Source organism: Carettochelys insculpta, chromosome 4 (genome assembly GCF_033958435.1).
Source record: "Carettochelys insculpta isolate YL-2023 chromosome 4, ASM3395843v1, whole genome shotgun sequence".
In the NCBI taxonomy this organism is placed as follows: domain Eukaryota; kingdom Metazoa; phylum Chordata; order Testudines; family Carettochelyidae; genus Carettochelys; species Carettochelys insculpta.
Window position 1 is genome coordinate 2870410 of NC_134140.1, and position 11219 is coordinate 2881628.

The following is an 11219-nucleotide window of genomic DNA, read 5'->3' on the forward strand; positions in this document are numbered from 1 at the left end:
GCCTGGGACCCCACAGCCTGACTGCCCTGCCCTGGTCAAATCTAGCCAGTTTCACACCCGCTCTGCCCTCCCTCAGCGCGAAGGGAGCCATGCACACATGTGGTCAGCAAGCCGAGATTGCCCCCGAGCACTCCGCCTCAGCTCGCTGGCCCCTGGACCAGATCCAGCCTGCTGCTTCCTTCCATAGGCCCTGCGGCAAGTCGGCATGTGGCAGGCCAGGAGCCCCAGGCCTGGGCACCCCTCCGCGTGGGGCTGGGAGCACCAGCTCGACCCCATGGTGGGGTGGGAAGTGAGGGACGCCAGGCCCGTACCAGTCTGGCCATCTCAACTTTGCTCCTGGAAGTGGCCAGCATGTCCCTGTGGCCCCTCAGCGTAGGGGCAATCAGGGAGGCTCCATGTACTGCCCGCATCCTAAGGACTGGCTCCGCTGCTCCCATTGGCCAGGAACCACAGCCAATGGAGCACCAGGGCAGCACACGGAGCCCCCTGGCCTGTCTGCCTAGGGGCCCCAGGGACATGCCAGTGCTCCAGGAGCAGTGTGGAGCCAGAAGTGGTAAGCGCTGCCCAGCCAGAGCCTGTGCCCCAACCCCCAGGTCAGGACCCTCTCCCACGCTCTAAATTCCCACACCCAGTCCACTCCGCCACCCAGGGCCTGTACCAATCCCCTGCCCCAGCCTGCACCCACACTCCCTTCCAGAGCCCACCACACTCTCGCAACCCAAACCCCTCCTCTCCAGACCCACCCCATAACCTGCATCTCCAGGGGGGCCGTGCGAGGCCCACTGTGGGAGGAAACACTGGCCCTCTGCGCCCCCCTGCAGGGCTGTGTGTGGCCAGTGACTGACTCTTTTCTGTGGCCCCGACAGAAAAAAAAACAACCCTCCCCCTCCAGATTACAGCATAGAGTAAGTGTATTAACTATGGACAGTTAGTTTATATGGTTAGATTATAAGTGTACTAACTATGGATGGCCAGTGATTGTATGTGATAGCAAAGATCAAAGTAGATTATCTAGTAAATCAACAAAACCACAAACTAAGTGCAGGTCTTTTCCCCCCTTTCTTCTGGTTTTCATTTAAAAAACAAAACCTCAAAAGTTGTTGAAAACCAAAAAAGTTTTCCTTATTTTCAACATGCGCCTTCTCTCTCACTCTCTCTCTCTGTCTCTCACACTCACACACACACAGAGCAAAAATGGAAAATGTCATGCAAATGTTTCCATTCTGTCAAAAAAAAAAAAGCCAAAAAAGAGTTTGAGTGAAAAGTTTTCAAGCATCCCTGCCGATGTGCGGCGAAGCCTCGGGAGTCGTGCAGCCTCAGCTGGCTTCTGCTAGACAACACTATGCTGATCTTCCTGCTCTCTGCTCCCTATCAGCTGTCAGAATCATGATTGAACCATCTCAGGAAATCCATGAAGGGGCCTCAGTCAGTGTGACCTGCGTGGTTGCTTCCTGGCTGGGGGGAGAGACCAACTACACCTGGTATAAGAACAGCAAGTGGCTGCAGGACGGTCCAGCTCGGTCGCTCCATCTTGACCGCGTATCCAGCATGGACACCGGGTCCTACCACTGCCGGGCAGAGGGCAGGATGGGAAGTGCCACCTCTGCCCCCGTCAACCTGCATGTGCTCTGTGAGTGTCACTGGATCCCTGGAGTTTGATTGGTTCACACCAAGTCAAGGCAGTTTGGGATTTGCATTATTATTATTATTATTATCGGTTATTTCCGTAGAGCCCTAGATGTGCCCAGCTCTTCATGGGAGCAAAACTCAGACATGGGCCCATGGCAGAGCCCTCCATCCAAGCTGCTCCACCCTGGGGAGCATCCAGACAGCAAACCAAGATGCAAAAGTCCCCTCCCTTCCCAGGAACCAAACAGACAGCGATTGAAACAAGTTCTTCCTTGTGTGCTGCCTCCCACGCCCCTCTCTCTCACCTGTCCTTGCACTCCTCAGCCTGGGGATGCTAAAAGCCTGTGTTATGGCTTTTTCCCCACTCTAGCAAGATAAATGCAGAAGCGGGGGCCAGCAAAAGTACCTTTAAAACCTTATTTACCAGGTTTTGGTATAAACTTTTTCCCAAAAATCCTAAAAACCTTAGATTTTGGGGATAAAATTCGCTGCCACCACCCAAGTAATAATAAGGAAACCAGGGAGAGACGACTTGGGAAATTTTAGCCCCAAAAGTAAAAACCAGGACACAAACATTAACCAATGCCAGGTTAATAAAAAGAAAAAGAAAGAACTTTTATTATTACAACAATATTTGTGTTGCAAGCCTCATGACTAGATGGAAGAGTTATAAAGTAAAACACATGGGAAGTGTTTACCATGGGCCTAGAACTTAGTTACAAGGAGAGTAAAAGAACATTTTTAAAAAGTGCCCAGATACTAGATTTTACTTTTTAAACCATAAAACAATAAAGCCTAACAGATTTATTTAAACTTTACCCTACTTACATAAGATTGGAGGAGCTGTTTTTGGAGACAGATATTTTGTGGGTTTTTTTGTTGGGTTTTTTTTTTTTTTATGGCTGGAAAGAAGAAGAAAGGAACAGAGAACAGAAGAAGGAGGAGCCAAAATTTGATTTTACCTATATTCCTATAGGCCAACCCCACCTGGCTAAGGAGGTTAACCCTTTTACTCCCAGGCTGCTGGCTAACCCTTATGATTATGACAGCGTGGCTATGTGATTTCCCAGAGAGTGCATAGCACTGTGATCAGACACTCTTTGGTCAATCCTAGAGCGAGCTGAACAATTTGCAAGGGTCTGAGAGGTGGCCGTGTTAGTCTGTATCTTTTGAGAACAACAAGAAGTCCTGTGGCCCTTTATAGACTAAAAGATATTTTGCAGCAGAAGCTTTCGTAGGCAAAGACCCGCTTCATCAGATGCATGAGTGGGGGTAGGGGTCCAGAGAGGTATTTAAAGAGTGGGGTCCCGGTAAAAGGGAGGGCCAGAATGGATAAAGCCTGTTCAGCCAGGTGGAAATGGCCCAGTATCAATAGTATGTATCAAAAGAGGAAAAAACAAGTCAGATCAGACAGGGGGATATGAGCCATTGTCAGAGTCTAATGTGAAGATCTTAACACACCACAGAGAAGCTGCTTTTGTAAGGGACCAGCCGCTCCCAGTCTCTGTTTAATCCTTGGTTGATGGAGTCAAATTTACAAGGGGACAGTTTTCCACTGAAAAATGCTGATTTGACGCCATTGAAACTTTTCACCAGAGTGCACGGATTGCATTGATGGTTTCAAGGGGGAATCATCAAAATATTGTGTTGCTATAAGGTCCCCAGTGAGGCCAAAACGCCTCAGTTTGATAACACAACAGAAGAGTCAGCAGGCCCATGTCCAAATGAAACATTCTGATCTCACCCAAAACCGCTTTTCTAGCACACAGGTTCCTGACCTTTTCACTAGTGTGGACCCCCCAGTCACAGACCCCCCCCCAACTGTTCACGGACCCCCAGTTGCCCCCCAAACCGTTTGTGGAGCCTTATAAAAGCCAATTCTAGCTACTTGGTACACCTCATTCCATGAGAAAGGAAACCACAACATAGATTCTCAGACAGCAATTCATAACGATATTGGAAGAGATTTAATTTAAAAATAATAATTGATTGTAACTTTACTACTTAACCCTTGTACTCCAATGATGTGTCTATGCTACAAAAATAACTTAAAAATTGCTTACTTTGAAGTACAACTTCGAAGCAAGCAATTTCGAAGTAGAGCGTCTACGTACATGCTGCTTCAAAGTTCAACTTCGAAGTAGGGCACTAATCCACTCCTGGGAATGGAGTAAGGACTTTGAAGTTGGGCTCCCTACTTCAAAGTTAACTTTGAAGTAAGGGGAAATGTGTGTAGACTGTCCAGCTGTTTCTATGCAGGCCAGTTCCTTCGGAAGTGGCATGCTAATGCAGGGAAACTGCGCCTCATTAGCATAACGCCATGTGATTTGGAGTCCGGAAGACTGTTCTTCCGGACTCCAAAAGGCCGTGTAGAAGCGTGGCCGCTGGGGGGGCCTTCCAGAAGGAAGTCCTTCTTCCAGAGGCCCCTTCTTCCTGAAAAGTTTTGGGAAGAAGGGGCCTCCAGAAGGAGGACTTCCTTCCGGAAGCCCCCCCGGGCCACGCTTCTACACGGCATTTTGGAGTCCGGAAGAACAGTCTTCCGGAGTCCAAATCACATGAAGTTATGCTAATGAAGCACAGGGAATTTGCATCTGCACCTCATTAGCATCTTTCGCTCCCTATATTAGCATGCCACTTCCAAAGGAAGTGGCCGGTGGAGAAACGGCCTCTCCTGGCTACTTCAATGTAGTGCTAACTTCGAAGTTAACCTCTAAGTTAGTTCCTAGTATAGATGCACCCCAGGTGGAGCACAGGTCAGCTACAAAGTCTCCTCCTCTTCACACTGTCTCAGGACAAAACTTCTAGCTGACTCCAGGAGTGCCCCAGTTGATCTCAGAAGATCTTCTCCACGTTGTCTGAGGTCATCGTCTTTAGGGTTTTCCTTGCGGATTCCATGTGACTGCAGGAAAGGTGTCTATAGGCGCCCTGGGTGCGCTCCTGACAGCATGCTGAAGGATTCCAGCAAGACCCCCTTGTGAAGAACTTGGCATGTAGAGGGTTTGTATGTGGGATGGGGTGCTAAGCTGTTGCAGCAGTTTCCACAAAGTGTCTCTATCAACACGGTCAAAGGCTTTGTAACTGCAATTTATTTAAAACTTATTTTCTAAGATCATTTTTATTTATCTCTTTTCTTTTTCATGGACCCCCTACAATACCTTCATGGACCACCCCCAGGGGTCTGCGGACCCCAGGTTGGGAACCACTGTTGTAGAAGGTTGAGGTGAAATAATCCATTGCTCAGATAAACAAACAACTCAGTCAGAAGATTTCCAATCAGGACAAAATGATATTTTGAAATCTTGGCGTATCTCCTGGGGCGGAAACTCTGTCCTGCGATCAGTTCTAGACAGGAACTGCAGACTGCTGCCCTTGGCTGCTGTCACCCAGTCACTTCCTCTTTGTCAGCTGCAGGCATCCGGTCACCTGATTGAACAGTAACGTTGTCCTCTCGTTGCAGACGCTCCAAGGAACCCATTGATGCACACCTTCCTGGAGAACCGCAATGCACGGGTGGGTGCCATCCAGTGCACCGCTGATAGCAACCCACAGGCTGAATTAGCCCTGTACAGACTGGATACCCTAGTGGCTTCCACCCGAGGCTCCCACTCAGCAGCCAGCCAGCCGGTCAGGGTGTTCCCATCCTACAACACCCTGAGAGTGGAGATCTGGGGCGTCACCTCAGAGGATTCGGCACAATACACCTGCGTTGCCAGCAACTCACTGGGCAACGTGACAGTCGCTTCCTACTTCAGTGCACAAAGTAAGCCAGGCTGGTGGGGGGCAGTGGGATGGTGGCAGAGCTAGCTGTGGTGGAGGAGGCTGCCATGTCCTGTCTAATCCATCCCTGCAAACAAGAGTGGATTGTCCCCCACAGCGTGGCTGCCTGGGCTCCACCAATCCAGTCACAGCCAGCAGCGGGCACAGACACTCAGAGGAGCAGGTCAGATCCCGTCTAGCAGAGGCAGGGATGCACACACGCACATACAAATGGCCAGAATGGGTCAGACCAATGGTCCATCTAGCCTAACAATCGGAGCCAAAGCCTGGTGCAGATGCATCAGAGGAAGTGAACAGAATAGGGCAATAGTCAAGCGATCCATCCTCTGTCTTCCAGTCCCAGCTCCTGGCAGTCAGAGGCTGAGGATGGCCGGGACATGGGGTTGCATCCCCAATCATCTTGGCTGAAAGTTACTGATGGGTACAAATAGGCAGTCCTGTAGCACTTTACTGGACTGCCTGTTTGTTTTCATAGAATATAGACTAACATAGTTATCTTCCAGTTATCACTGTGTAGTACCCAGCGGTGCTGAGACCTCAGCTGGGGTGAGTGAAGTCTCTGCTCTACAGCTTCAGCTGAGAGCCCCTGGCCTTTAGCTCACATGGTAGATTGACAGAAAAGTTTTGAGCATGAGCTTTCGTGAGCACAGACTCACTTCATCAGATGCTGCTCTTGGAAATCTGCAGGGCCAGGTATAAATAAGCCAGAGCAAGGGTGGGGATAACAAGGGTAGCTCAGTCAGCAAGGGTGAGGCTTACTACCAGCAGTTGATCTGGAGGTGTGAACACCAAGGGAGGGGAAGCTGCTTCTGTATTTAGCCAGCCATTCGCAGTCTTTGTTTAAGTCAGGGCTGAGGGAGTTGAATTTGCAGATGAATTGTAGCTCAGCAATTTCTCTTTGGAGTCTGGTCCTGAAATTTCTTTGCTGTAGGATAGCTACTTTTAAGTCTGCTACTGTGTGGCCTGGGAGATTGAAGTGCTCTCCTACGGGTTTTTGTATATTGCCATTTCTGATATCTGATTTGTGTGAGTTTATTCTTTTACGTAGAGACTGTCCTGTTTGTCCGATGTATGTAGCAGAGGGGCATTGCTGGCACATGATGGCATAAATTATATTGGTAGATGTGCAGCTGAATGAACCCACGATGGTGTGGCTGATCTGGTTAGGTCCTGTAATAGTGTTGCTGGTGTAGATATGTGGGCAGAGCTGGCAACGAGGTTCGTTGCATGGATGGGTCCCTGACTTAGTGATGCCCTCAGCTCTGGCTTAAACAAAGACTGCGAATGGCTGGCTAAATACAGAAGCAGCTTCCCCTCCCTTGGTGTTCACACCTCCAGATCAACTGCTGGTAGTAAGCCTCACCCTTGCTGACTGAGCTAACCTTGTTATCCCCACCCTTGCTCTGGCTTATTTATACCTGGCCCTGCAGATTTCCAAGCCCAGCATCTGATGAAGTGAGTCTGTGCTTGTGAAAGCTCATGCTCAAAACTTTTCTGTTAGTCTATAAGGTGCCACAGGACCCTTCGTTGCTGTTACAGATCCAGACTAACATGGCTACCCCTCCGATGGTAGATTGCAGGGTTTTAAACCCTATGCTCGCAGGTTCTATCCCTGGGGCTGGGTCTGTTGGTGTTACAAATGGAGTCATCTTTCATGAATTTATCTGATTCTTTTCCAGCTCTAGTAGCAGAGAGAGCTGCATTAGTCTATATACTGTCAAAACAAAAGAGCGTATTTGAAGTGCTACTGGACTGCTTTTTTTTTTTTCCACATCTACTGATAGTTTTGGCCTTCACGACAGCTTGACTGTGCCTTGTGTGATGTTCTCCCTCACTGTTTTTGTTGCCCTTCTCGGTGCCTTTTCCAATTCTCATACATTTTTGAGATGGGCGACCACACCTGCACCTCATATTCCAGCTGCCCGCGGGCCCTGGATTTATACAGCAGCACTATGGTTTTTATCAAAGCAAAAAAGCAGCCCGGTAGCACTTTACAGATGCTTTTTTGTGTTGATAGTATATAGACTAACACAGCTATCTCTGCGTTTCTAGAGCTGGAAAAGAATTAGATAACTGGGAGAGAGCCGTGTCTGTCTATCACAGGTGTTTGCAGCCTCCGTTTCTATCCCTGTCCTAATGGACCCCAGCGTTGTGTGGGTGTCTGCCTGCCACCACCCACGGAAGAGGTGTTTTCCAAACACTATCTGCAATCTCTCCCACATCTCTTGGAGGTCTGGTCCCACCCAGCTGGGGGCAGGGGAGGGCTGGCTGGATAATAGCCACAAACAATAGCCACAAGGCGGTGGCTGAAACAGAAGGCTTGGCAGAAGAACACGGCCTCCTGACAAACACAAGTCACTGGCCCTCCAGGAAGAGGGCAGGCAATGGAGGGGTTAAATCCTGTACATCTGGGGGGGGCACCCCATCTGCTGCCCCCCCATCTTTTCCCGCTGTTGCAGTGACCCGAGTCACAGGAGGTTCTGGGAGTCTTTGCACAGGCTGGACTAACCCACCTCTCCTCCCTCCTCCTCAGCACTCACGGACCTCTGGACATACAAGGTCCTGGCCGGCATGTTCATCACAGTGCTGATGGCTGTTGTCCTGGCCATCGCAACCATCCAGCTCTGGCCCAGGTAACTCGCTCTTGCTGCTGTCCTTCGTAGCAGCAGTGCAGGGGTGTGGCGTTGGTCTGGCTCACGGGGTCTGGCAAGCGATGACGTGTCCCATGAGGATGGGACCGAGCCAGCCCTGATCCCTGGGTCAGAGGGTGTCAAGTGATAAAACAAACGCAACATTGCAACAAAGGGGACAGCTTGGCAGGCTGGGGCCGTGTGCCTGCAGCGGGGCAGGACGGCTCTCCGGGCAGGGAGGATGGGAGACCTGGTGACCAAGCCGGGGAAGGACTGCAGAGGCGCTCGAGGGGGAAGAGAGCCCTTGGCTTGTGAGGCCCCAGGAACGGATTTTGTTTTGGGGCGGATGAGATGGCTGCATTGCGTGTTTAGTTTATGACTAAAATCAGCCCACAAGGAGGGGGAAGGGTTGGCCAGGGAAAAGCCTGTAAAGCAGTTTGTTTGAACCCTCCGAGAGGGAAACTGAGGCAGGCTGCCTGTAGGTCAGGAAGGGGGCACTCGGGAGGCTGCCGGCTCGATTACAGGCTGTGAAGCTTTCTGCCGCTGGTCCCCGGCCAAGCCAGAGGCGAGCGTGAGGTGTGTGACCCACTGCTGGGTCACACAGCGTAACCCTCGGGGGAAGCGAGGCTGTTACGGTCTGGCATGCAGTGCTTTCACAGGGGCTTTTTAGCTCTGGAGGTCTCTGATGGTGCCAGCAGAGGAGTTTGGGGGACTGTGTGCAAAATGCCTCGGCTGGTCTCAGTCCAATTCCAGTTCTGGGCACCACAACTGGCCTCTCATTGGCAGGCTGAGCAGACAGGCCAATGCCCAAATGGCCCTGGAGAATGCCCCCCACCCGTCCTGTTGAGCAGGTGGGCTCGGACCCAGAGGGAGGGGGGCATTGGTGGTCAGACACCACAATGAAGGTCCCATGGGAATAACACACCGGCACAGCGTGTGTCAGACCCCTCACAAATGTCTGGGCCCCAGCAGGATAACAGCCTACTGCTGCTAGGGGGGTTGTTCCTTTAACACAAGCAGCGGAGGTCTGCTCTTCAGCTCGGCATTGAGACCCGCTGGCTCTCCAGGCGAGGGGCCGTGCTGCTGACGGGCGGAATAGCAGGCCGGCCATTGCGGGCTTGTCCTGCCCCTCAGTAGCACCTCCTAAAACATCAGCTGCCTGCCTGTAACATGTCGCCTCCTCCCCTGGCCAGGATCAAGAAGCTAATGAAGCCGCTGAAAGATGAGAGCTCCATGGAACTGACCCACACAGAAGAACCGTCCCAGGTGCGGTTCCGGGAAGTGGCGGGTCGCCGCTGTGCCTGCTTCTGCCCTGCGGTCAGGCTCCAGCAGCTCCAAGGCGTAAACCCAGCAGGGGCACTTGGCCAAGCACACGTATGTCTCCCAGCCCCAGCCAGGCCTGGAGCATCTTCTCTGGGGGCGCTGGCTCACCCACGCAGCCTGCACCCCGCAGCTAGGAGTATAAGGCCTTGGGATGTGTGGGAAGATGCTGTTCATCCTGGAGAGCTGCTTAAAGACCAGAGCCTCACCTAGCACAACCCCACTCAGCTCCGCGCTGGTCCAGGCGGCTGTGGCCATTGCCCGCAGTGGGTCTTCGCTGATCCATGCCCAGTGGGGATCCGGCCAGCTGACATCACCGGAGCGCTGCTGATGGATGCCAGCTGGATGTTAATTTAACCGTGTCTTACATTGCTTCAGTGGCGCCAGCTGCTGGCCAGGAAGAGTCTCGGGGAAGGTCCCGCTAATTTTTTCCATCCCTGAGCAGAATAAGTGTGGTCTGTGCACCAAGGCAGGGGGGGATGTGCACCCTGTAGAACCACACGCTGCCAGCAGGGAGCGCTCTGCTAATCAGCTGGGTGGCACCTGAATCTTTCTCCGGCCATCCCCCAAGCGCTCAGCTGGCAGGGAGCCCTGCTCCGGGGCTGGGGCGGGGATTTACGCTCCCAGTGCCGGCGCTGGCAGAGCAGAGGACAGACTGGGGAAGGACTGGAGGGAGTACTCAGAACACACGGCCCACGAGCCCTGCAGGAGGGGCAAAGACAGATGGAGGGCCAGGATACTGGCTCAGCAAGTCTGTGCCTCTCTGTGTGGGCCCTGGTTTGTTCCTGGTACGGTAGCTCACGGATCCCTGTGTTCAGTGTGGGGCCAGGCTCCTGCACGGGGGTGCTTGTCCGAAGGCTGCTTTGGGTCGCTGGGGCTTTCCCAACTAACTCTGACCAGGCAATTCTGTCTCTTTTCCAGGGGGATGAAGCCTCCTTGACCAACAGCTAAGCACACTGCCCAGCAGCACCCCGTGCAGCCTGCCTGGCAGCAGCCCTGAGCTCCCCTACCCAGCTGGTCTGGGCAGCAGGAGCCAAGGCCTCTGAAGCAATCCACCACCTTGCAAAGCGAGCGAGAGAGCGGCACCAGCCCACTTGGGAGAACTAAGCCGGGGGCTTCCCTTGGGGCAGGCTGCCAGGCTGAGCTGCTGGAACAGGCCTGTTCCTCCTCCCACTCTGGGCCTTCCAGGCCCTCTCAGCCTCCTGTCCTTCCCCCCTCACCTTCCTCTTCCTTCCCTTCTTCTCCTGTCCCCCACTCCTCTGATCCTTCCTCTTCCGTTCTCTGGACTCCCTTTGCCCTCCTCTGCCCCACCCCAATGGCAGTTTAGCCCTCCCCTTGCTCTGTACGTCGCATTTCCCAGCTGCCGGACAGCTGTGCATGCCCAGAACGGCACCCAGCTCTGACAAGCCCTGGGCTGGGCTTTTACACGCAGCCTCCACCCTGCCCCGGTAGAACCTCACACCACCCGGCAGCCCTCGTCTGCACCCCCGACTCCCCGTTCGCTGCCAAGCCTCTCGCCAGTCACAAAATAAATGAAGGAACAAAGGGCTCCCGGTGCCTTTGTTGTGACCTGCCCCAGCTGGATCTCAGGTCAGGGGAAGGCAGTGGGGAGCTCCCCCTTGCCATCACTGGTGCAGGATCAGGCCCTTAAACCAGGCCTTTCGCAAGGCCTCTTCAACTATGGAAAAGCTGGAGGTGTCCTGAGCATCCAGGCACGGAGGAGGGCCACAGCTCAGGTGAGGTGTGACCAGCCAGCCAGATTCAGCCCTCACGTATCTGACTTGCCTACTGGCTGCTGTGGGAGAGAGTCCATACCCGTGTAATGCCCGTCAGATGGGCCCAAGCTGGGAATTTCTAAATTAC

The 11219-nt window shown here is 52.7% G+C and overlaps 1 protein-coding gene across 1 annotated transcript in view; it reads left to right on the plus strand.

Annotated features, from left to right (window-relative positions):
• The window catches only part of SIGLEC1 (sialic acid binding Ig like lectin 1), a 51247-nt gene extending 40352 nt beyond the window's left edge, over window positions 1-10895 (plus strand). Inside the window, exons 18-22 of the mRNA XM_074991641.1 lie at window positions 1376-1630; window positions 5087-5389; window positions 7940-8039; window positions 9230-9302; window positions 10278-10895. Of these exons, the coding sequence (XP_074847742.1) occupies window positions 1376-1630; window positions 5087-5389; window positions 7940-8039; window positions 9230-9302; window positions 10278-10307 (761 nt within the window). The 3' untranslated portion in view covers window positions 10308-10895. The remainder of the gene's footprint in view (window positions 1-1375; window positions 1631-5086; window positions 5390-7939; window positions 8040-9229; window positions 9303-10277) is intronic.
• Window positions 10896-11219: the final 324 nt, after the last annotated feature.